General features: G+C 39.3%; 1 protein-coding gene and 2 long non-coding RNA genes across 9 annotated transcripts in view; 1 reads left to right on the top strand and 2 right to left on the bottom strand.

The window, feature by feature from the left end:
• Positions 1-2,875: 2,875 nt before the first annotated feature.
• On the bottom strand, positions 2,876-15,580 carry Galk (N-acetylgalactosamine kinase). 3 transcript variants are annotated; one of them, XM_069132097.1, is made up of 10 exons: positions 15,464-15,580; positions 13,071-13,233; positions 12,705-12,872; positions 10,036-10,243; positions 7,087-7,195; positions 6,823-6,980; positions 6,112-6,252; positions 5,765-5,879; positions 4,396-4,600; positions 2,876-3,361 (listed from the first exon to the last, which is right to left on the bottom strand). In XM_069132097.1, exons 2-10 carry the CDS (start codon positions 13,229-13,231, stop codon positions 3,196-3,198), a joined length of 1,431 nt encoding a protein of 476 aa, XP_068988198.1. In that variant the 5' UTR covers positions 13,232-13,233; positions 15,464-15,580; the 3' UTR covers positions 2,876-3,195. The 3 variants fall into 3 exon arrangements, with proteins under 3 accessions (XP_068988198.1, XP_068988188.1, XP_068988207.1); XM_069132087.1 differs by lacking the exon at positions 15,464-15,580 and adding an exon at positions 14,322-14,463; XM_069132106.1 differs by lacking the exon at positions 15,464-15,580 and adding an exon at positions 13,905-14,057.
• LOC138189917 (uncharacterized) overlaps positions 14,535-27,090 on the top strand; it is a 145,726-nt gene continuing 133,170 nt past the window's right edge. For 2 of the 5 annotated variants that reach the window (XR_011176161.1, XR_011176158.1), the window contains exon 1: positions 14,587-14,714. This is a non-coding gene — a long non-coding RNA (uncharacterized LOC138189917). Of the gene's footprint in view, positions 14,715-27,090 lie in introns of all 5 variants that reach the window. The other 3 variants (XR_011176156.1, XR_011176160.1, XR_011176157.1) reach the window with 3 other exon arrangements.
• LOC138189934 (uncharacterized) overlaps positions 21,477-27,090 on the bottom strand; it is an 88,298-nt gene continuing 82,684 nt past the window's right edge. Inside the window, exons 2-3 of the long non-coding RNA XR_011176163.1 lie at positions 24,110-24,300; positions 21,477-21,582 (exon numbers count right to left, since the gene is read on the bottom strand). This is a non-coding gene — a long non-coding RNA (uncharacterized LOC138189934). The remainder of the gene's footprint in view (positions 21,583-24,109; positions 24,301-27,090) is intronic.

Here is a 27,090-nt window from a genome sequence, read left to right on the forward strand (position 1 = left end):
TTAGTACACATTTTACTTAGAAACACACTCAGCCTTGAGGACAGCGAAATTTATATACTATGTCGCATTATTAATGATTCTCAAGAGCTTTTGAATAACATAGTATAGAGAGCTCTAATAATTATTTAAAAAAAACATGAAGTAAATTTAGTTTTTATAAGCGACGTGTACGTAAAGTAGGTTGCAGCAAAATTGTTACACAATTCAAGATAGAAGTTTTCCTCATAGAATACTTCCGATACAGTTAGTTATAATATCTTTTGCAATATACATTGTACATATATGTCGATGTCGTAAACTTATTCAAGAGATAGCCACGTTGAATTGGTGTATATCTTGTCATATTTTTACATCGGTAACTTCAATTAGTTCAATTTCACTTAAAACAACAATTCTGAGATTATTCGACATACATTCTTTAATTTAAAAATTCTAAATCGCTCGAGAGAATCTTGGAATCTGTTCGTCGTATGTTCATCTATAGAAACTTTACGTGTTTTATATTTTGGTATTGTTCCCTCTTTGTTGATATCTTGTGCTGCTTTTTATTGTTGGACTTCTTTCTTTGAAATCGTTTCGTTACATTATTTTACTACTAGAATTTTTCTTCAGCTGTTACTATGATTTCGTCCTTACATTGATTTTCATTGTTAGTATTTCTTTTTCTTAGAAAGCTAGCTTTTGTCCTTGTGGTGTTATTGTTTTCCTGAATGTGGAAATTTTTCAAACTTTCAATTCCATCACAGTAGGGTGCACCCTAGGAACATACTATCAAGGGGATCGTATGGTGACAGATCTCCTTCCATCATCGATCTGGGATGGACATTGTTGGGAAAAGTACTTGAAATCAGAAACGTCCATAATAGACAGTTAATCGACAAGAACAATTTTAGAGAAATTACTACTGAATAAACATAGGATAGACGTCAAAATTTATACTAACTTGATATGATAAGGGTTCAAAACTTTAATTGGGATTACATGGATAGTTTTAGATTAGATAGTTTAAATTAGATTTACATATACCATGGATTTAGTTTAGTAGTATCAAAATGAAGAATGCTGAATATAGTTTTAAATATTCATTGATTGATACAACGATGAGCACGAAAGTGTCGGAGTCGTCGACCACACAACCGCAGCGTAAATAAATTTCGAGGATTCTAATAAGGCGCTCGGTTTCACGTATTTTCTCGGTTTGTCGGTCTTTCCTACTCTGTTAATATATACTGATTTGTTTTACACGGTTCACCGCAGTTTACAGAACCAGAGGAATTTCCACGTCTATTTCCAGTTTACTTCCATGTCTATTTTCACGATTATTTCCATGACACTGATGGCTGTCCAACAGAAGTTCTGCATCTCAACAAATTGTGCACCGTCATTGCATTGTATTTTCAGTTCCACAAAGAATAATCGATATCATGAATAGGTACGAAATAAATTAAACGTAGCTAAGAACAGAGGCTAAAACAATCGCGGGGTAAGTTCGTTGTCGAGACTGGTACTGAGATGGAGAAGAATGTGATAATAATAAGTCAGCTTGTAGCAGAAAAAGATGTCATGTAATAAGACAACTTTCAAATTCTCCGCAATTTTTTGAATCTACATTTGTATGTTTTCGTAAGATTATTCTTGCGTGTATGTATCGCAATATTGTATAGTTTTAGACTTATTATCTGAGATATTTTACGATTATTGTTGTTCCATGCGAAATTCATGAGCTATTTCACGCTTGGTTGCGAAAATAGCCTGTCTAGTTTACGACTGGCAAAGAAGATTCGATAAACTGAATATTGAATGTAATTTAAAGTTTCAGAGTAATAAATTTTAAACTATACTACACTAGAGATATTTAAATCAAAAGTAAAACGTACTGTTAGAAGTTTACGATAGAAGAAACTACAGTGCAAGTTGAATTCAATCTTTTTTTCATCATGCTAGAAAACTAAATCGACGGGACGTAGCAGCTGATCCCAGCGATAAAGCTAGTTTTCGGTGACTGGTACGTTTTTCTCTTATCGAGAAATTTATTAGCATTGACTGACGGTAGAAAATCAATATCAATGTCCACTTAAGCTATCAAGCGACCTATCCCACGAACAAAAGTACTTTCACGTGTGAATTCTCGATTTGCAATTTTGTCCTTCTTATTTTCTTAAATATTTTCTACGAAACAATCTAGAAAGAAAGGAAAAGAAAGTATAAATATAAAGAAGGTATAAATATTTTCTGGAAAATTTAAGTATCTTTCAATGAAGACCATTCCTCGATGGGCTTCGTGGCACTTCAAATTTAATACCGTTTCTCACACTAACACAATGAACCATGTACCACGGAGAAACTTGAACAAATTCGCAATCAGTTACACCTGACTTCCTTGTACACCCGCTGTCCTTCTCTAATTTCCATGTCTGTGATAGAATTCCCAAGACCGAAGTACATAAGAACGTCTTTAGGCGAAAATCTGGGTCGAATGGAAATTTTCTCTTGACAAATTCCATTTATTCACCGCTTTATCCTTTCGAATTCAACTTTGATAAAGTTTTAGAATGGCTGACGCAGACGATCCATTTGCTACGTAGTTCCGGTGTTGATCGTTAATGACTATCAGATCTCCCGACCAACGAGACTAGTCCTCGAAAATAGAGAAGCTTCTGAGGAAAGCCTACCAAATCCTTAATTTTCTGCTTCATCCCTTTCATCTTACCGGTCGTAAATCAGTTTGGGATGACACGAAATATTCCGTTGCTGCTAATGCATTTAATCATGAGGAATTGAGGGAAAGGCTTCAGGATTACGGACAAATTGCATCTTGTTGCATTTATATTGGCACTGCTTTTTAAGGGGAAGCTTTTTTAAAGACACATCTAAATATTTGTATAATCTTCCGTTTGTGTATTTCATATTATTTCTTATAAACTTATAAAATATTAAAATTTCATATATCTGTCATATAAATTTCGTTAACTATGTTTGTACCATTAGCCGCGAGAAGGCATCATGGATCATAATCGATAAATAGTAAGCACTGTTCACATATGATACACAGGATACAGATTATCCTGATACTGAATTTATCCATTCCTTGTACATGTACTATTACATGATTGCAGAGATAATTAGGAGAACGTTTGGTAAATAGATAGTCAACGACTTATGTGGAATGTGGAAAAAAAAAATAGAAAAAGACAACTAGGTTGTATAAATTGCAGCACCCTGTTTCGGTTCCGTCGGAAAGACCAGATCGCCCAGCTTGAACTCGTCTTTTATCTCATATCGGCCGATCTCCTTTTTCAGCTTATCCACAAATTGAGAAACCTTGTTTTTCGTTGTGATGGCCACTATGCAACCACCCCACCTATGTAAAATCAAATTATGCGATCGTGTCATTTTATTAATCTCACCATGTATTTTACAATATGTGCGATGAAATTGAATTGATGTAAAATTAAATTGCAACGTGAAACTCGTTCTCGATAATCAACGAATTTGTACGTCCAAAATATTGCCAATGACATTGGATGTTCCATAATTTGCGCTCGGGTTGCGTGCCATCGCGTTGTTAAAGTAATTTCTTTGAAACACACTACGTTGGCAAACACACCCATGAATCGATTTTTTTTTATCGAGGTGTATATTCGACACCGTAAGTTTATGTCATTTCATCAAAAGTTAATGTCATCAAGACCTTATATCCTTTTTTTCTTAAAAAAGAAATTAAAAAAAATATTGGGAAAAGAAGTTTGATGTAGATAAAATGTACGCGAAAGAGAATTTGCTTTTATTCTGAACAAAAACATAATAGTCTTTTAAAGTCATTTAAGTGCTCTCCGATATAGAGAAATTCATTAGATTTTCATTGCAAAACGATTAACCCATTCTTCTGAGTCACTTTCTGGACTCATTTTCTTTTATTTGGTTGCGTTCCCATTTCAATTGGCAAAAGTGCGGTTATCGTGGATGGAACTCGTGGGTTATAATGAAGTTCATAACTGATAGAGTTTTAAGGTGTGCCACGAACTTTTAATGGTCATCACTCAGTTAAAAAAATCGAACAAGCAGGAACGGAGAATATTAAATAAAAGAACCTCAAAATTGGTACTAAAATTATGAAGTTTCAATGAAAATTCAATATCTATTTATAGATCCACAATTTCTTCAATTTAAAGTCATGAAACATAGTTCTCGACTCCTATCTGATGTTATCCGAGCTCATAAATTCGACATGTAACTTTGAACTGTCTTCTCGGTTTCATTTTCTTTGATCATCCAATTTAACCGCCACGAATAGTACATGTAAGACGTATCGTATCTACCATTCTATATGCTAAAATTTCATTTACAACTGGTACACATGACGCGACTGTTATCCGAGTTCAAAGTTCCTCTTACCCAGCTCCCGTGAGTCTTGCTCCGAATGCATCGCATGCCATAGCTTTGTCGACGAGCGAATCAACGTTGGGATGGCTGCACTCGTATAGTTTGCGCAGGCTGGCGTGGCTGTTGGACATTAGGTTGCCTAGCTGTCGTAGCTTCTCGTCTTCTGTAATGGCACTTTCCTCGCTGATACGCTGGAATTTGACCACTCTGGCTGCCTCTAAAACGCGTATGAAATCATATGGTGGTTCAATTGATTGAAATTTAATAATCGTGCCAATAATGAATACAAGTGAATGATAGTCCAGATGATAGATAGGCTGTGCATGTGTATTCGTAATCGAGAGTATATGTTACTAGAGCGTGTTATATTGTGTGCTTCGTGAGCACAAGTAGTTTAGGGAAACATAATGAGAGTGGTGTGTCGTATCGGCATTGCTTCTATTATTATATTCGCGGTGAACGTATGAAATTCAATCGTTCGAAATATCACGATAAAGAGCAACGCCATTATTCATACGAGAGTAACGAGCGACGTAACGAGTCTAATTCCAGTGACAATACCCTGGAATTTTCATGAAAATTTTCTACTGGAAGCAAGACGACTTAATTTTTGACTTAATTTTAGTCATTCGATTTAGTACGGTACGATGTTTCGTGATATTTGGTTTTGTTTTTGATTGTGCTTTCTATCTGTTTGTTTGTTGGTATACAAAAAGAAATTTGTCCCTCAGCTAGCGACAGCTAACGTTGATTGTTGGATGAGCGAAGTCTGTGGGCAAAAAATCTGGACGGATACTGCGAAAGGTTTTCCGCGTGGTTTTCGTTGGGTTTCCAGGCCAATAAATTCTATGGCTTGAGCCGAATACGGTTGGTTGCAAATAAATGGCGGTCACAATCGATAAACTGTCGTTGTGAAAATTTATTGCTTCAGGAAGAAATGCATACGAGTGATACTGTTTCTCCCAGCTGGACTAAAAATTTTTTGATCCCTTGGTAAGCACAAGCAGTGTAATCGCACTGTTTGTTGTTTGTTTGTTTTCACTAAACTTCGCAAAAACTAAAGGTTGACAGAGTTTTCTAGATTTGAGCGAGATCTAATATTTGAAACTCTTTCATCATTTATGCGCAATGTTAAATTATTTCTTCGATAAATAAGCGGAATTTGCATGTAAATATGAATTATTCCGCTGAAAATACAGTTGAAATTAAGCGAGATTTTTCCTAAGAAATATTATGGTATAAATAAGGCGTTGTCTGCCAAGAGAAAATTCTTCTGGAATCTTTTAACTAATAAATATGAGTTTCATCAGGAAGTGGAAAGGAAAAATATTGTATATATTTTCTAACCAGCATGCAACAATTTTATCATAGACTTTGTCACCTTGATACACGTGGAGGGCACGCTGCTTCAGTTTAAAAGGTTGCGCATCGCCAAAGGATTGCACTAACGATATTTCTCGGAGCCTCTCGTTTGTCGTGTCGAGGTTCTTGCTGATCTACAAAAGCAACGTATATGGCTATCAATACTGAACTAAAAAATCGCTGATTTGAAAAATATTTGTCTTAACCGTCATAAAAAATTTAATGAATTTTAAAAGAATAAGAAGCAATCGATATGATATCTTATGTCTACTATATTTTTTTTAGCGGCAGTAAAGTTGTCCTAATGACATAGCGTTTAAACATCGATTCGATATTATCATTATCTCTGTTATGTCAATTGCATACCTCGTTCAAAGTATATGGCTCTTCGTGGAGGTCGGTTGTTACAACAGAGACCATTTCATCTTCACTCATACCAAGACTTTCCTGGACATCGATTAATCTTTGTACACGTTCCCAAGGTTTGTTCCGTTTCTTTGCTATCATCTATAAAACGTATGTGATAGGTTTGCTTAGAAGAAACTCAGATCTCTTAAAATTTTTTAAGTAGAAATATCAGAAACTTTTTCACAAAATGAGAGAGAGAGAGAGAGAGAGAGAGAGAGAGAGAGACATAAAGGATTAATATAAAAATATAAAAACAATTTAGACTGTTCTTGTAATTTTGATGTTATCACTGACGAAAAGACAAGTCACGTGTAGCAGCACATCGCTTGAAGTTGCTTAACAATTATAAATCTTGATTGAGACGAAATCTTATTAATTCCTTTGAAACTATGTTCGAACGAATCTTCGAGTGTTTATTGTCATCCGAAATCAATAAATATATCAAGCGAATGCATTTTCAAATGCCTCTGTATTTCCTCTACAATCATTCATTATTACCACTGTATTAATTACTTTATTTTTAACATCAAAATATTGATTATTTCTATAGCATTCAATTCGTGGTAATTTAATCGGTTTCGTCATTAATTAATAACATGTAAATCTGTCTGTTTCAACAAAGCGATAATTAATCATTATTCAAATCCACAACTGTAGATGGCACGTTACCTGCGCTGCCAATCGACATTCCGCAACTCTTAGATTATAATCCGTTGTGGAGGCTTTGTTGTGACAAGCCTGACTGTGCGCTATTACGAACACTGCGGTTTTCGGTAACGTGACGTCGGTACCACGCAAAGGGTTGAACTCGATTAGCATTGCAGAACCTTCGTGGGTATTAATAGGTATTAGTATAAATATATTCATAGCTATAAATTACACAATAACAATCAAGCTATCAATGATTTCCTCTGGAAATGAAGAAACAATTACCTGCCTTTCCGAGGAACGCGATCGCTTGATCCATTCCGCCACCCTGAGTGCCGATATATCTCTCAGCGCTGGCGCTGATGGTAGCCAACTCGCGTTTCGGCAATTGGTACTGTAATAGAAACGATTTTGTTGTTTGAAAGTCGTTATATTGTTTTTAATTCGCATCCATTACACGAAGAACACGAAAGTAAATATCTCTGAACTTTGAAAATATTTCCTAAATCAGTGCTACTTAATCATTGTCCGTACGGGTAGGTATTAAGCTTAGGTATTAGGTTTTTAGTAACAACCGTCTATCCTAAAAAGGAGAATTGCGTTTCGGAACGAAACGGTTAACAACAATCGCTAAACGACATGTATGGTTTACTAGCCTATAGCCCTACCGCAAGTGTCTATCTCCCACTCTGCTTTAATGTATATGACATCGTCAGATTGCCGAGATTGCCCTCAGCTCTGCCCGCGGGCATCGGCGGGTGCCCGCGTGAAAGCCTGTTGAACTGCACTGCGGCCTAAATACACCTTGTAATTGCGGAAATTACAGAGAAATCCAGGACTGTTTCGACTAAAAGAGCAAACTTGTCCTATTCTTGCCGGTTGAAATTTGCACGGCGGATCGCTAATTAAATTTGCTTTCACCTTTAAGATAAGATCCACGAGTATGCAGGAAAATAAAAAAGAATAATATCATGGAAATATCAAGATAAATAATAATACAGAGATTTTCGTGTTTGATTCTACTTTTATACGAGTTTCTATCATCTGGGTAATCGACGCTGAAACAGAGAACGAATCGAATCTGTAGTTGTCAGTGGCACTTTCAATTTCCAACCATTCAAAGGGAGAACCTTTTTTCAATGATGAAAGAACGAAACGAAATTCCTTTCATTGAACGAACTTTTCAACACCGTGAAATTTTTTTTCGCGGACTTTTTTGTAGTCGCTATTACAGTCATCATACGTATATGGTGAAACACGTACGGGAGAAATCAAAGGAATTCCGTATAAAAACTACTCAATTTTCTAAATCCTCTTTGACAGAAATCAAAGCGTATTCGATTTATTGGCAACGCAGAGCCCTAGCAATTCATTTTGCTCACATTCGCAATATCCACCGGCGGAATCGGCAATATCGTTCAAATATGGTGATATGTATTAGGGAATCGATTTCGTAGCGCAGAGTTCTAGTAGTCATATGTAAAACAATCCGTAAATACGACACGCGCTTGTGGCAACGGAAGCGCGGGTAATGGGCTGGAAGATACCAGACATTCTTGAGACATTCCTTTCGGAGACACTGCACGCATAATCTTGAAGGTCAGTGAGCGCCTCGCGCTCATGACTTCGTTGAAAGAGACATTAGGGTCCAGAGAAGTTTTCTCATCGATCTTGCAAGTCTGGAAACATAGAGGAAGGAAGAGCAAGTAGGAAAGAGAAAGACTAAGGGAAAAGAATGATGTTCCTCTTGGCAACGAGGGAGCAGAACAATGAGATTTTACTTATCTCTTGTACAAAGGCGGACCGAAATGTCCTCTTTTTCCACCATGTCCATAAGCAAAACCATTGCAGCGACAACGCGTCGGGATAACTTTGCGCGCATGTATACGTGATTTAATCATAACGAACCGGCTGCATCCGGAACGTGACACTGATACCCCGTGCAGCCTGTTAATCACGTAGCTTTACAAATTGCGATTCTCGGCTTCGAAGCACTCAGGCTCAACGTTCCTTACTTTTTCGCTAAACATCCCTCGCTTTGAAGGCTTTTCCTTTTGTCATATTTATATTTCATGGGTATTTTTTTCTGTACTATATACATATTTATTATTTGCTTCGCCTCTTACTTACTTTTGATGCATTTTAGAATTAAAAAATTTGTTAATATAAATCTTTTCTATAAATCGTCTATTATCTGCATTTTGCATTTTCGGATGTGAAACATCGATTATAATTGTTCCTCTTCTCTACGTAAATTTCATACACGAGCTATCCCTAGAGACGTGTAATTATCGTCTGTTTCATACCAACGTTTGAATTGTTCTAACAAGAATGCAGATTAGATATTTATGTATAACAAACATGGTTTATATTCTCGTTATGTCCACACAATTTCGTGTTAGCTAACAAGTGTTTATTAATTCTGAATACAGACTATAAAACGTTAAGTAAATCATCTCCTATATCTATCGTGTTGTTTACTTTTGGATCAGATAAAAATTTTACACGAATATTTCCGATATAAAGCGAAACAGATTGTCTACCTCTATAAATCTTTCATGAAGGATATTTTGGATGCATGATATTGAACGCAACTTAGGTCATCCTAAAAGTGGATTACTCCACTGTGAGATGTGAGAAATATTTTAAGCATTTTCTAAATTGATATCAACGTCAGGATTAAATTTAGAGGAACAAAATTATTCGAAGAATTATTATTATGGACAACGATGAAAATGTTGATAGCATTGTTCTTTAGTTAAGGTTGTTACGTAATTAGCCGGAGTCTTGAATTATTTGTACAGATAAATGAGAATTTTAGTAGTGACGTATGCTATAGTTAGTAGAAAAAAACATACAAAACTTTCGAAATATATTCTCCAGTATTGGAGTAAAATTGTTATGAAACCGATAATACGTTTTGTCTATTATTGCGCTAAGTATTATTGGAAAGAGTCGACAGGATAAGCTCGAGATGTAGCTTTTTCCTACAAATTCCGCCAAAATCTTTTCCAGCCATTTCATTTCGAAACTTACTTAGAATATACTCTTCTTTACAAAGTTTCAACGACGTTCGTTCCAATTTATACAAGTTAAACATACTTTCATTGTACCTACATTACAAATATATTTTTAACTTTTTAGTGGTTCTCGTTCGAATAAAGTAAGAGAACGTAATTTGTAAATATATAGAAATATCACACAAAAATTGGAATAGCTGAAAAGAGCACTCACCTGGCTTATATGCACAGTCACAAGAACAGCGGCAGAAACTAGCGCGCTAGAGCTCGAGAGCCCTGAATTAGGAGGAATGTTACCCCAAACTGCAGCCAAGATTCCCGAAGGTGCACATTCCTCTGGGATCACTTCAAGAGCTCCTTTCACACCGCAGAGGAAATATTTGTACCAGTCTGGACCACTGCCGGCGTCCTTGATGCAAACACTACGCAGAAAATGTGAATTTATTTCTCTTTTCACAGTTATCTTATAGCTTCACCTATTTCTAAGGTATTTTCTTCTTTGGATAAATTAGATAAAAAATGCTGCAGTATAAAAAACATGGAAAGTTTTTTTTTACAAAATCAATATTAACAAATTTATATCGGAAACCTTACAGATAACAAATGAAATATATTTAAAACATTGTTGCTTAATAATATTTCGTGAGAGATTTTTTAATGTTAATTTTACTGTAATAATTCTCTACTGCAGGATGAAATACGTTTAGATATTTTCTCGGTACTTTTTACTGCTACTTTTGCACTGCCAAATTTTACATTTATTTTTTCGCGAGGATTAGTTCCTTTTACAACAATGTTTGCAAATCCCACGGATTTCTGCATACATATTTCCATGACATATTCATAAGGGTTGAAAAAGATAATAAAGGATAACAAAATCTGCACCATAAAAATGAGAGAATTTCTCAGCTTCATATTATTATCCTCTTTTTGTTTACATTACGACGAACTTCATCTTTTTCCTTTGGCTCGGAAAACCGTGGTTATTATATGCGAAAGTTGCTTTTCCTGGATGCTTAACGGTGACACAAAGATTAATCAAAGACTGCAACAAGTTGCGGTCGGTTGCTTCCTTTTTCTAAATCTCATTACATATATTCAAATTTCATGTCATTACAGTGAAATATACGACGTTGCGTTAACAGAAAAGATATTTTCTCCTATCACGAACCGCAGAAACAATTTTCTCGAATGATTTATGTTCTTTAATTCGCGTAGAAGTATGTTTTTATGTCAACACAATTTTGTAACCATTCTTAAGCTATAATAACTAATATTTTATTTTATAATGATCGTAAAACAAATCGTAAACAAATCTTATGCGACTTAGAAGACCTAAAATTTAAAATATCGGCCCCATCGTTGATGAGTTACAAGGACTTCAATTTGCTCAAACAATTGTATTTTCACGCGTAATACAGAGAAGCAACTACAGATAACCGGTAACAATTTCTACATATGTAATACATAACAGCCTTGAACCCTTTCGATCGTTTTATGGAACTCGTCATATTTCACAAATATTTCCCTCTTGATATTTACGGATGCAAACATATATATCGCTCACCGCTCTTTAGAAATAAATTGATCGCGCGAATGCTAAGAGATGTTTCTGACAATTTTTACTTTTTAACCTTGTGTATAAAATGTTTGGTTTCATTTACCAAGCACTTTCATCATTGTAAATACAAAAATAAAGATACGACCTTAATATTCTACAAAGTCATGATTTTCGTTCAAGAGAGTCGAATAAAACCAGAAATTTTATTCGAGTATCGCTTTACGATTCATCCATCTGTGCATTTCTGGTCTTTCACTGTTCGTTCCAATAGCACCTTGGCGGTCCACCGAATCTATTCGGATCGTATTCCGTTTAATAATTTCGCTGATCGATCAGCGATCAAAGACATGCCCTGCGAGCTTATCTAACCGTCACGATTATCCGGAAACATCTTCGAGGGCAGCGGAGATTTTCAATTGAGGGTCGCTAAACACGATGCAGCTAATGAAATTACGTGGCCGGCTTTATCGTCCTACCTTTCATTTTATTGCGGCCTCTTTAATCCAACGTAGCCACGTTCTCTACCTTTCCGGCAAATTAGTTTCACGTCCGACCGAATGCCATTTATTTTTGTCCTCGCGAGAAATACCCCGCGGAAATTTCTTACGATGAAATTCCATTCTGAAGCTGTGTACGGAATTTTGTATTACATCGTGGCAAGTATTCATTCGGCAATTCGCAAAGCAATAGCGGAATGAGAGTGCGTAATTGATATTTCGATTTGTGCTTAGAATAATTTGAAATTTTTTTTCTCTTTGAGGGGGGGGGGACTATTTGTTACCCCGATAATGTTTCTAGCTCTTAGTTTATAAAATCGTGATACACGCAGACACAGACACAGTAATCGATTTGAGTGAACATTTTGTCAGAAGTCGGTGTTTCTTTTATGTATATCCCCACTTAAAGTATTCTTTACGTGTTCGCGTTAAGTAGGAAACTGAGGGGGAAAGGCGGTAAATTTGCAACTCGACCCTAAATCGTGCTTCCGGAAGCGGAATATATAGCAAAACACTTCAATTACTTACAGCCTTGAAAGCTTGCAATATAATAAGTTTGTCTTTCGTAGTAGAGAATCGCGATATTTCTTGCTAATGGATCCATGTGTATATAAATTGCACTTTGAGATTACACGTTGCGATATATCAGGTTGTTCACTTGCAGTAAAAATAGAAAATAGAAAAATAGAAAATAGAAACTTGCATCACTTATTACAATATTCTACGTAAAATAAGATAGACCTTCAAAACTTTTATGGTACGTAAGATTTTCTTAGACTTCCAATTGAAATTTCTTTTGATGGATACATTACGATTTTTACTCACCTAACGTCTTTGAAATTGCACTGGAAATATTTGTATTTCGGGTCTATATTTGTAAGACGAATGTCATTGCCCTTCGAGAGTGCTACAGCAACGAGTATATCTTGTTCAATGGCCATCGGGCAAACAGCATATCCACAGTAATCGATGTGTTCGCCAATTAAATTAACTCTACGGCAGATGATCAAAATAACCGCAATTACTTGGAGAAATGGAAGTTCGATATCTCTGCAATTATCTATTGAAACGACAGAGAAAATAACTTTGCTTCGCCGTTAATAAATTGCTTACAACGTATATTTTACAATTTGCAGATAATTTCATCTTAATTAACATATAAACTATTGATTGTAAAATTACAAAATTTACCTTCCCGGAACTCTGACGAAAAACGAAGGTTTGACATTGTACGTCGACTGAAAATGATCAGTCAAAATATTCAGTCTGTTCGATAGTTTCTCATCTGGTTGCAAAATGGGAACTCGTTCTTCCGATTCCACGCTGCATTCCCTACTCGTATTGTGCGACATGTCTGGAACAAATTCACAGAATGATTTCACAATATGAACTATATGGAACGACGCACACGTATTTGCTAAAAAGTGTTTCGTTTCCGGTGAAGTTTCATTGCTTTGTTGCCGAGAGACGCTGGAGGAAAACTGGGAATAGGAGTTTTATGGTCGCAGCAAAAAAGTCGATTTGTCGACTACTCGATCGAGCATTGGTCGTATGAACAAATCCGAAATTTCATGTGAAAATTTCTACCGAAACGGTTGCTGAACAATATCATCACGGATGAAAATGGTGAACGAGGTCACTCCGCCATTAATGTAATTACGCTGTCGCAGAAGATGGCGAGCTCGTTGCGCTGCTCTATCTGTCCTCCTAAGCAGTGAGAACATGACACCAAAAGCCATCATAATCCGTTGGCGAAGGTTTATTTTATCGAGGTTAAATTACGTAAACATTTGGAAAATTGAACGTGATCTATCAGTTTCAAACATAAAGTGGATATTTGGATCCTTCATACATATTTATAATTTTCCGTACATTATGTCGAAATATTGAAGAAACATGTAAATTTGTTAAGAATGATGTTCATAATTTGTTTCTATTGCCAACTACAAGCTATGGAGGAGAACAATTTATTTATAATTTAATCATCCACGTACTCGGTTAGCAATATTTACGTTCCCAACTTACTAGAGTAAAGTAATCGTTACTGCAGAAGCATTTTAGAAGCATAAACGTATGCAAATATCTCCGTGTCTCTTCTTTATCGAACAGAAATTACAAAATGCGTTCAATTTTTGAACCACTCTGTTCTGTCAATCTATTTAATGAATCGACTTTAAAATTTATATAGCTTATTTTTAATATCCACTTTCCGTATGAGTTGTCCGATTTGATAACATTGAAACTCACTATACGATGTTTCTACGTCAACTGAATGACTAACTGCTAATGTTTACAGTTTTTGTACAAAACATTTGTTGGAATATTTTTGTGATTCTATTTCGGTGCATCATTGTAATCAATGTTTCATAATTTCTACAAACATTATCCGATTTACTTAAAATTTTATACGTATCCATGAGAAAATTGATAAAATTAAATTACCTAAATTATCGTGTCCTGCATAGCAAGCTTCAATGTTTTCCTAATTGCATATGGCGTGGCACCAGATATCGAAGGAAGTCTAAAAGATCGAGTCACGAGAGTTCGATATATTTAACCTGTTCGAGCATCAAGGGATCTGATCGACGCAAGCACAGTACTACGTCAAAAGTTAAATGATAAATTTAAAGCGAGCGATCGAGAGGATTCGGCTTGCTTCGTGTGTTTTCGTGTAGCGTAAGATCAGCGTTATTGCATGTGTGACGTTATCCAGTTATCTATGTTTCAAATCTATGAATAGTACAGTAAAAGATTGTATGTACGATTTTTTACGAAGCAACTGATATGTGTGGCGATCTAGCGATAAATTAATTAATTGATACTTCAACGCGTAATGTAAGTAGTGTAATTTTCTCTGAGAGGTTTACAGAAATTTGCCTTATATTTTAATGTACGCCATCCCCACCACTTTTTTGAAGTGCTTGGTGAAACAGAGCTTCCGCGCTACGTATTTAACATAACCAACTTCGTTGGTATATCAATGTTTATTCACAGCAGTAAAAAATTCCTGATTCAAGCCATTTTTTATATTTAATCCGCAGCCAATATGCAAGAGATTTATTATTAATTCTCAGTAAATGTTGTTATTAATTAATATGATGCTACTAAAATTTCTGTGATATTTATGTTCGACGACAAAATTGTTGAATATGAATCTATAATTGATCTTCATTATCGGTTTAACTTTGATTAACCGTAGGACGTTGATAGTAGTTTTCGTTTATTCTGCGAAAGGCACCACTATCCAGTATCTAGTGCGTTGATCGAAACACATGGCATTATAAAATAATTCATTATTCCGCGTAGATGTAATATGTAACGTTGGCAAAATAATTATTATATGCTGATTTAAAAATCACCCGATGTATTTTTTTCAATGTTTGCATTAAGAAAAGATTTATGAGCGTATGTATGTATCTGTAGATATCATACATATGCTTCTACGTATTTGTAAATGATATAGTGCCGGTCGCTGCCGCATCAGCTTTTCGTAGAATGATGTAAGCAAAATGGTACAACATGTTCTTACAACAGAATTCCAAATGAAAATACCGATATGAATGGGAATAATAAAACACACGTACCTGTTATTATACCCACAGTTATAGTTTCCAAAACGGCGATTTGTCATGTATCGTAGTGGCTTAACCGTTGGTTGATTAAGGTACAAAGTGTTGCCGTAAGTGTCGCCACTAGCATGTGACCACAGGCACTACCATGATCATGTGACCACAAATAACTGTACGTGGTGTATGGTGTCATGGCGGGTAATTCGAATCTGTTTTTAAATCGAATACTGTAATACTATGGTATACTATTAGTACTATTAGATTTTCGAAACAAAAGCTGCTCATCAATATAATTGTTAGAGTTATAGATTAATAGTAGTTCACTGGTTTATGTAACATTAAAAGTTAACGGTATAATAAGTACATATAAGTACATTTTTGTAAGATGAAAATAAATATGGATGAATCGTAGTATAGAATTAAGGTTCTACATTTTTCTGTTACATGATTGAAGGATTCCTTTATCAGTTTTACAACATTTTTGACGTTGCCGACTTGGCATAGAATTACATCACAACGCTACTAACGGATGGAATTAAAACTAGATGAGTAGAAAGTTACTGCATGGTAATGAGTATGAGATAGTATATAAGATGGTAATAAGTATCAACCGAGTTAAAATCGGTAAACTTATCGGTATGGTAGGAATAGAATAAGTAGTAGGAATGGTCTGGTACAATAGGAATGGTTTTTACCATACCTCCACTTAGATATTTCTTCCACCTTTTTATAGATGTCCGGTTTTATTTTTCAAATTCTGTATCACGTATCATTCGTCACATCGTACTTAGAAAACAAAAAATATTGTTTCCTTTATCGCATCTGTTTACAGATATCTCCTAGTATCTTACGATATCACACTAAATAATTATTTTTCCGTTATAAATTTTTGATTAAATTCTACGGTAATTATAACACGGGAAAATTTAACCTTCTCATCCTGCAGTTTCATTCTATAAAATTTTCCTCGCTATGTACTCTTCTTTCTCGAGGTTACTTACACCATCGTCTTTCAATCTCGTGAGTTTTTCCTAACGTTTATCTCGCGCACACACACTCAGAAAAGGGTACAGGAACAAACGTCAGTTTAATTCGTATTACTTTCCTCATAAATCTGTCGGGATTCGCGAGCATAGAGGGGAAGGGGAGTAGAGAGTCCACAGGGGTAAACGATATAGTGTCGCATATACCGCGAAAGGTCTAGCTATATACGTCTATGTACACGGTTAGCTTCGTTCCACCGGTGGCAAGGGGGTTGAAGATAGAAGCAGAAAACGGGAGAGGTCTCTTTTCTCTCTCCGGTCCGTTTCATTCTCTGCCCCTTTTCCTCGGTTCTCCTTGAGCCGTGGCTGTACCGATTCCAGGCAGTTTTTGCTGAAACATCGCGCCGTTGATCCGGCATTTTCCAGGCCGCTTGGTTTATCGCTCGGCCTGATCCCTCTGTTCGTACCGCGGTGTTACAAGCCCCTGCAATCGATGTTTTCATCCCATCTTCCTTACTCGACTTCGTCTCCCTGTGTCCTACCCTCTTACTTATCCACCTTCTTCCAACTCCCCCCGCCCCCAGCCGGCACCCGTTTTCCAGCAGCGATTCCACAGTCTCTCCTCTCTCCGTATTTCTCTTTATCTTTCCCTTTTCTCCCGCCGCTCCGTCGGCCCTTCCAAGATAACCGCCGCCATTTGTCTCTCGGTGGCGGCCTGTACCGAAGCTACACGCGGCGATGTAAAGCTACCTACGATCTCCTGACCGTACACCAGAGACCTGGATCCGTTGCTGGTTCTGGAAAAGGGGTCGATTTTTCGTCGCAATCGTAACTCCATCCCGGATAAAAATAACGAGTTTGGGATATCTATGTCGCGTTAGGAGAATTTCATTGAGAAGAATTGGATTGGTATGTTGGTCGATCAGATGAATTTACGTCTTTTTGTTATAAGATTTTCCTTTCCGCTAGATTTTCGTTATTCGTACGAAACCAGCGATTACGTCGTCAATAGTAAACGTTACTATTCTCTAGGGAGATCCAACTTTCTATATCGTCGTCTCTACTTTTCTCCTCTCTTCTATTTCTTCCTAAATTACCTGCGTGTGGATATATCATTCAACTTTTTGCTGTTACGCAACATTGATAAACTTTCTAGCTTATAGTAACGTTCCTATGTTACCTTTTTCTGTATCGATCAAGAGTAGCGTCCGTGTTTTTGATTTCAATTTTATCGCATTATATGTTGGGTCGGTAACTAAGTGATTGGGGATTTTGTCATTAGATGGCATTGGCAAAATCCGCAATCACTTAGTTGCCAACCCAATGCATACACGCGTATGTCGTGCGTTCATTGATTTACTTATACGTATGTTTGTACGACTATACGAAGTGTACCACTTTGAGGCTTGAAAAAGGCTTAGAGCTGAAACTGCGAGATAAGTTCTACGATCTTCGCTCGCACAGAAAGTTGCAGTTTTATCATACTAATACGTGTAACGACTATACTCGATCTAAGCAACCGTTTCGATCATTTACATGCTGGTCCTAAGAACTGAATCTATAAAGGAAAGTAAAATAGTCCTGTCATAGAAACACAACGAGACACGGTAAAAAAGGGTGCTGCCTATGCTCGAAGGAGGGTGCCGAAAAACAAGCGTCGACTTTGTACATCTATTTTCAATCACGTTCAGAGACGATAAAAGACTTTGGCGCGCGCAATCGTGTACTATCTTTCGGGCACAGGATTTTGTTTCCTGTGCCGCACGCGGGTTCACCGCTGCGCGAATAAACACGCCAGGGACACGCGATCTGATATTCAATATCCTCGGCTTTCCCCTCGGGAGAGTTTGCCGGGATCTCGAACTAGCATACGTCGTATCCAGTTTCCGCGTGTCTCCAGCCCGTCGGATATAATAGGTACATTTTTCGATCTCTCAATATCGTCTGCTTGAGAAATCCATGGTCGCGATTCAATCTATCCGATTGTTAGAAGAGAAGTTCCACTTCGCGTGTATGTCTTATTCAACCTTGTATCTTTCGTTCTTTGCGAATGACAGGAATTTCAAATTACGAACGTAAATAGTGCAAGTACGTCGATTCGAACGCCGAACGAAATATTTTAACATTTTCTAACCGAAGCTTGGAATTGCGAATCGCGGAGTCGCGAGATTTTTTACGCTCGAAAAACACGTACGTATTTCCCGTTCTAACAAAGTTCTGAAAAGATCCAATCCCTGGTTGCCGTCCGAAAAAAAGGTTCACGTCAATGTTCGGATGACTTTCTTTCATACGGTGCGCAAACGAGGTGTCCATCATCGTTGTTCTCCGCGACGTATGCCGGCAATTCCTTCGGGAACAACGGGTGCAGATAGAAAGTGGTCGATCCGGTGGATCCCAGTTGTCCATTAACTCGCCGCCCTTTAATGCATCGTCCAGACTGGCGGTAAGCTCCACGGTGTTTTGACACTCGTCGACGCGTGACGCTGCCCGTTGTACGTTGCCTGATCCATTTTGCAGCGCGATTTATTTGCGTCACCCCTCTTCTACCTCCCTTCCTCCCTCCCCCCGCCCCCTATATGTTCACTCTGGCGTAGAATCGTGGTGCGATAGAGAGACGTGCTCGTATTTCATCGAAGATACTGGAAAAGAACAGCAGAGGAGGAAAGACGATTCCGGAAACGGACGAAGTGCTGCCATCCCGCAAGATGTGTGGCTAGAACCGGAAACGCGCGTCCAGAGGGTATAAATTGAATCGGGGCTGCGCATCCGACGCGTAAATGCGACTTCGCACCCGCCCTTTAAATTCCCGATGCTGCACGCTCCTTTCCGTCGTTCAATGCGGCGATCTGGACAACCATTACGGGCCGGAAAATGCCAATAATTTCGACCGACAATCGAGAATCATCGAGTTCCCTTCCCTTCGGTCACTCTGTTATTTCTGCTCTCTAAATCAAATAACTTCGATCGTCGAGGTCAGGGTTTGATCTTTGCGAACAAGCAGTTATCAGTAATAATAACGTAGAGCATTTTGATTTAACTTGGATCGAGGGATTCGTGTCTCGTTCCATCGGTCGAAATGTGTATTTCATTAATATCTGAACATTCTCGACCAAATATCTTTTAATCGGAATAACGTTCAATCCTGAGTTTCGCATCTCTTACATTTCCCGCCGGGATACCCAATATCGAATACAAACCAAGAACACGGCTATTGGAATTTCCTTAGCAAGTCCCTAATACAGACATCGGAGGACAATGCGGAAAAGCACGAAGAGCAAGGATCGTTCGGACGTTTATCGGACACGGTGGTCCACGGGATCAGGCCTCAAATATTCTCGTCCGGGTTGCGGTAACCTGTGGCTAGCTCTCGGCTTAGATACACGGAGCTTAGATCCGCCTTGGCTTTGGTTCGGGACCCTCGCGAAGGCGATACGTCAACGTCATAATGGGGGTCATAAATCCGGCTCGCACGCGCCCAAACCTTGCATACGGAGACCGCACGCGGACCACGGCCGCAACCGTCCATAATCCGTCCGCGTGTCCCCGCTGCCTCTGTATGCGCCACCAACTTAGTTTGCACGCTGACTTTGTTAGATACCGTTGTGTTCATCCATCACCGACGTCACCGATCGCCCATGGATATTCACGAAACCTGACGCGTAACGTGGGAATGTTTCGAATCCTACGTATATCTGTGTAGTTTCCACGTTTATGCTTGCTTATGACTATCCTGCTTTTGGTTGGCAGCATTAGTTATGTGCTAAAATGTATGTGTAGCTTTTCCGTACATCTTCGCTTCGCAGAAGTTAAGCTAAGATTCGACACAAATGTGGGAAAGTACTAGTTGACTGGATCGATCTAAAATTATTAAACGATTAAATAGCAACGATCGGAAGAAATTGAGAATTAATTTAAACTTTAATAAAGATCTTCGTCATCTTTGCATTATCGTAAACGTGGAGATAGTATACGGAAAAATTAGGAAAGTACAATGTATGGTATATCCCCTGTATTTTCACCCTATTTTTCTTCGTAAAAGGCTACAGATCTTGATCTCGATCGCGATACACTTTACGTGACATTAACGGATCCTATCCTTTACGATTCAAATCACTTAATAACTAACTTAGTCCCTTAATTATTAAATCCGCGACCCTTTACGACCCCTTATCGTTTCCTCTAGTCGCTCGATACAAAAAAGAAAAACCGCTCTGCACGCCTCGATCTTGTCAAAGGGAAAAATTCTATGAAAGTGCTCGTAACATCGCGTCGAATAATCTCGAGTTCGAGCACGCACGAGCGTCGTATATTTCGCGGTCGTATCGCGATTCATTACACCGTGTTTAGATAATTAATAAAGCGCGGTCTACGTAAATAACGTGGCGGGTATCGCGGAGATCGGTCGAGTCGGCAAAAGTAATTTCGTCTGGTGCGGCACGGCGTGGCGCGGCGTTTCCTTGGCCGTTTTATCGTCCGGCGTGGCGACGGGGTTGCGAGCGTGTTCCGTGTTTCATTCGCAATCAGCAACGGTAGCCAGCGGGCCGAACGGTGTGTCGTTGATGGCGGAGCGTAAGCGGTGGCAGTAACCTGAAAGTTATCGCGCGGCCAACAGGGTCGTAACGAGCACACCGCGTAGAATGCAGCTTACCGGTCGAAGGGACGACATTCTGCCGCGCTGTTATGGCCACTAAGGCTTGTTTACACTGACGTTGTCCATCGTGATAATGCCGGCGCTGCGATCGCGCCCAGATACTCACCCTGCCTCCAACTCGCCGCGATTTCCTCCCGTTTCTTCCTTTTTTCGTAGTTCCGCTTTCATTTCCTGATAATCGTCGACTAACAGGTATAAATTACTCCATTAAGCACCGTGTTTCAGAAAGAGCTAATCTAAAATGCTCGCAATTTTTAGAGACGTTTATTGATTACACAAGTTGGCTATAAGAAAAGAATTTCTGTACATTAAATATCATAGATCATACGTTAAAGTTAAATATTACAATTTTTAGATGGTAGCAACGAGCATATATCGAGGTAGTACAAACATCAATTTCTCCTTCAGGAAATTTGTTTTCTTAAACGATTGTAAGTAAATTTGTTTCATTACATCAATGGTTCTGTCGGTTCTTCCCCGTTGATTCCAGCCCTTCTACCCTGGGAAATAATATATCTATTTAATATCGTTTAGAATCTCTCGTATAATTTCTAACTACCAACAAGAGCAATTTTGTTCACATTATTTAACAACTTTTTCGTCGAAGTAATTATGGTAGGAAACAAAGATATCGAAGAATGGAGAATGAAGAAGCGTATTTTAAAACGCTGTGCAACCACTGATACGTCAGCTTGGAACGATCAGGGATGCCGTACGCGTCGCTCGTAATCGTGTGAATATTATTTTTGTCCCGGGAGTTTTAAACCTTTTTAGTATGCAAACAGACGGTTCTCGAGGCAATATAACAGTGACGTTGAGGGTTGAAAGTCGCGGAGAATGTAGATGCCGACCGACCGCGTACACAGTAACACGGGGCGTCGCTTTTTACACGCGGCCGTTTAAATAAAATCGTATTAGTTACGACGCTCACAATTTTCACCTGTTCATACGATCATTTTTCCTGTTTTTTTTCAACTTCCCTTATACAAATCGTTTAATTATTCAGGTTAGATACGGAAGATTTGTTGGTTTGATCGGTCTTCGATCATTGTCACATAACCGAACGAAGAGAAGCCTTTCCTAGTACGAAGAAAATTAAACGTAACTTCTGTAGCTTTATTGGATCTGTTGAGTTCGTACGAGATGTTATTTAATGCATCGATGTTCGATATTCCAATAACGGAATAAATCCACGATTATTACTAATTTCCCCTGGTTTATAATTTAAACATGGCCAGGTAGATATAGCCTTAATTTCATTATAGCGAAATTGAATCTAATGAATACGATCGTACATTTATACCATTATAAACCGTTTCTAGTGTCGTATAAAAATCACAAGCCGTTGCACGTTATATTTATTCTTTTCAAAAATGAATAACCACCTTCGAAAGATTAGCATGGCTGGTTCGTCGCAATATATACCTATTTCCCAAATTAAAAAGTGCATAAAGTTAAACAAGTGGAATTAAATGTTCCATTGTTACTCGAGACTAGATAAGGGGTAAAACAATTATTTGCAGCGATTAAAAGTAACAGAATTAATACAGGATGGTAGTATCGAAACAAAATTCGGATAGAATAAAACTCGAGTTATTGTAACATCTAAGGGATAAAATTAAAAAAGCACGTCAATTATCTTTATTTTATAGTCGACCTACTTGACATCCATTTCAGTTACTCGCAAAAGAGATATAGATATGCAATATATTGAAAAAGCTGGAAAAATTGCGATTCCGCAGATTTGTCATTTCGTTACCATTAGCACCGTGTCGGCGACGTGGAGCGTCGCAGCGTCGGCGCTGACAGATGCATGGAATTTTTCTGGAGTCCTTCCGCGTCTCCAGGATGCGAGTAACGGACGTCATGATTTCCCAGGGGTCGCGGGCTTCCCGTACATTTTCATACGAATGCGTGGCGGTTCGCCCATCCCGCTGTCGAGAACGGTGTAACTAGGCGACTGACCGCGGAATTTAAATGCCATTATGAATATTTTTCGCCAGGGCTGACTGGTGTCTTGCGAACGAGAACGGAAGATATGCCAGTTGCTCTCGATTTTCATACGAATTCGCGTCTTTATGCGCCGGAACATCGTTCGCGTGGTCGTGAAATATGCATTCGATGCAAAGGGGACGTGTAACCGGCTGGTTTTTTCAACAAATATACACGGGTTCGTGAAAAATACAGTTTTTCGTTTTGTTGCAATTTAAAAGAATTCTATTTGATCGCCGAATTAAAATTGTTCGAAAGTCGTAACGTTTATGAAAAATGAAAAAGTTTCCTCTGTAACGATTGCCGGATAACCCAATTACTTCAATTACTCCGAAATCGAAGCGAATAAATAGTCGATCGCGGTGGTCGAAATCAATCAGAAGACACGGCGAGTAAGGGGGATAGCGAGTAGGGCGATGCGAAGGACGTGAGAGGAGCGTGCAGGGGAGTGTCGTCTCCTCAAAGACGACGACAACGTCGACGACGAGGACGACACTTGCTGGTCGCCAAGAGCAACGTAGCAACAACCCCGTTTAGTACTCTCGGCGTGTCTGCGCCGTAGAGAGTACAGAAACGCCGAGATGGTAACGACGACTACGACGACGACGACGACGACGATGTTAGTAGTAGTGGTGGTGGGACAAGGAAACATCGACGACGACGATGGTGATGGTGGTGGTGGTGGTGGTCGCGATGGTGGTGGACGAGATCCAAGCGTGAGGCGCGCGAGAGAGGGTGGAAGAAGGGTGGCTAAAAGGTGAAGAGTGGGGTGGCAGGATGCGGGACGGCTGGTTACGGTGGTGTTGCGGGGTGTCGAGGGGGTGGTCGAAACGGAGGGGCGCAGGAGGCAGACTCGAAGGACGGGAGGGAGGGCAAGGAGGTGGAGGAGGGTTGTCTGGGTGGTTGGTTGGTGATGCATTGCGCGAACTCCCCGCGGCGAGGTCACGTGACTCGTACCCCCGGCCTATCATTGATCGCTCCCCGGAGAAACGTCGGACACACTGTGCCCACCAAGCATTGTACCTTGCACCTTACCAGCTTTCCTACCGGCACATCTTCGGCGGCGGGGATGCGACGGAGGGATTCCAGCCGTTCCATCAGGAGCTCCCTCCGGCTATCTAGCTGCTCTCCGTGATCTTACGCTTTGTCCTTCCTTCGTTCCCCGTGGCCTCGGTAATGCTGCTCCTTTTTCGTCGAGTCCGTTACGGACACTGGCCAACCTATCGCTGCAAAAAGGGGATGATTCGCCTTTTCTATGGAGTGCTCGTTCGACAACCTTCTAGAGGAGTTGGTGGAAAGAGGAAACTTTAAGTCGGGAGGTTTGTTGAATGGGGATACAGGCAGATTCGGAGATATTTTGCCAACAAAAATTGAAGTTGTACTTTTGTTTGTTGTAGATCAGGAGGCATGTATTTGACGTATGTTAAGATGCAAATGTAATATAATCTGCTGTTCGCTTCACTATGCCTGCAACTGTTTTACAACCTCCTTGTTAGAAGATCAAGTCATAATGCGTCATGATGAATTACGAGCCGTATTATAACCGGAACATTTAGATATACGGGCATTGCAGAGTGTCACTGACGCATTACCCACTAATATCTACGTACCCTTACTTAATCGAAGATTTTCAAATTTCTTTTCGCGATAAAATATCTTAGGACGATTGACAACGTGATCTGATATTTTTAAAAACTTTTCAAAAAATCTAAAGAATCTGAAGATTCTGAATCGAAGTCTCGAGACAACGAGAAAGCAATTACTTGGTCGATAGTTCGCGGTACAATTACCAAGATCTCTCGTAACGAAACAGGTGCTACAAGCGGCAAGAAATGCACCATATTAATTCCTTCGGTAGAGCAGCCTGTCTTTACACTGGAGTCCCGTGTTCGATCGTGTTCAGCGGTAGGAAAAAGTGGTACACGTGCGAACGGTTCGCAAAACCGTCGATCCGTCAGTTCGTACGCGCGTTCCTTTTAATTGAACCGCGGATTCGAGGAAACGCGAGACGCCGGCACGTCACGGCATTACTCGTGTAACCCTTTTCAAGGAAGACGATGGAGCCAGTTGCGACTAGGATGGGAATTTCTCGATGTTGGTAGCTCGACAAGAAGACTCGTTGCTGGAAGGAGTAATCTCGTGTCTCTTCTTGCCGGCGACCAGCATCTCGCTTTCATATTTTCGCTGTTGGGAACGTTGCCCGCGATCGTTTCCGGCACTTTCTTACTTGAATGCGATAAAAACGTAAAAGACGCGCAATAAAAATTATATGAAATCCCGCAAGAAAATTGCAACGTTCGCTTTGAATTGCTTCGTGTCACGACACACGTCGTTTCCTTCTAATTAGTAACTCTGTCGAAATACTTCTGAAAAAAAGGATAAGGTGATTTAGAAGATATGCAATTAAAAACAGGTACAATCGAAGGTAATCCGGTAGGCTGTTTGCTATTAAAATGTAATAACACGAGTACAAGGGATAACATTCTCGTAACACTCTCGTGTAACAACCTCGAGGCTTTGATCGTCGTGCGAGTAGTTGAAAGTAGTCGACGCGACTCAATCTTCCAGACTAATTAGTAAACGATATTTAACGGGCCGTAATAACGATCTCGCGTGTCTAGTGGCCGACGTGTACCGCGTTTTCGCGTTTGTTCAACGTGTAATTATGAAAATTGCGTTTGCTTTACGGCTGCCGGTGGTCGTTACACGTGTGAACGCCGCGGTCAGATTCCAGCCGTGATTGCGCGCGCTTTATCGACGTAAACGCTACGATAACGGTGCTGGCCGTTGTTAAATAACGCAGCGGTTCGTCCGTTTCTCGAACACGAAGAAAAAGAAGCGAAACGGCTGGAGAAAGCATGGAGAATAAGCGGCTGTGTGAGAACGAGGAGGAAGAAGAAGGAGGAGGACGAACAATATGCTCGACTACTGGCAATTTTTTCGCAACATACGCGTTTACTCTCGCGTTTCCGCGTTCGATTCATCGTCTTCGCTAAGGAAAACGTTTTATATGCGAGGGCAGCTAATTCACAGACTCGAGTTCGACCGTAGAAAACGAAGTCACGTGATCCTGTTCGAGTTACGGCCGAGCGAGATAATTAAATCTGTCAGATAATTAATAGTTTCTTCTCGTCCCGCCTGGCTGAAATACACCTTCGAGTTATACGCGAAGCGAGAAATGAAAATTTATAAGAGTGTTATTTCATCGAGATTCCCGATGATGTTCCGCTGCTACGGCCAGCGAAATACTTTCTGAAAAGGTGTACAGTTCGTTGCCCAGACATCGTCCGATTCTCAACGTATCAATTAGAGATTGAAGAAATTGCACGGATTGCGTTCCAGTGGAAAATTATTGCTACCGTCTCGGCTGGGAACGCGATTACAAAGTTTAAAGTTGATGAAACGATATCAAGCAAAGCGTATCACTCATTTTATTTCCATATATAACTAGAGAAATATCATGACCGAAGTATTTTCCCTTGGAAATGCTTCTTTGTCCTACATAGAAATTTATATTCTCCCGCAAAAAATTAAGAACATAAATGTTTTAACAATCAAGCAAAACTACAAAGATCAAGTAACTTCTGGAAATTACTAAAAAAAAAAAAAAAAAATTAGAAGAACGTTATCTGATAAAAAAAAGAAGAAAATGGAGGAAAAACCGAGGTGTTCTCGATGGTTCTGCGATGTCGGTCGACGAGAATCGGAATTTCCTGCGGTTTCTTTGTGATGCAAAGGCAAGGGAGAGAAAGAGGCGGCGAGGAAAATCCTCGGCGACGAGGCGAGCAAGGCGTCGTCGTGGTGTCCTTTGAAATTAAGTAGTTACGCCGCCCTCAAAGGGTGGTTCTGCTCGGACCCGTCGCTCGCAGCTTGCTTCTTTCCCGCGAAAACTCTTTAAATCGTGCCGGCTTCACCGCCTCCGGCGGCAGTTTATTAAAAGGGTGAAATTCGTAGGACGGACACCCCAGAGGCGGACCTTGCTTTTAATATATTTTGATTGATAGGATTAGCAGCCA

The sequence above is a fragment of the Bombus flavifrons genome, chromosome 1 (genome assembly GCF_040668555.2).
Source record: "Bombus flavifrons isolate JBK064 chromosome 1, iyBomFlav1_principal, whole genome shotgun sequence".
Taxonomy (NCBI): Eukaryota; Metazoa; Arthropoda; class Insecta; order Hymenoptera; family Apidae; genus Bombus; species Bombus flavifrons.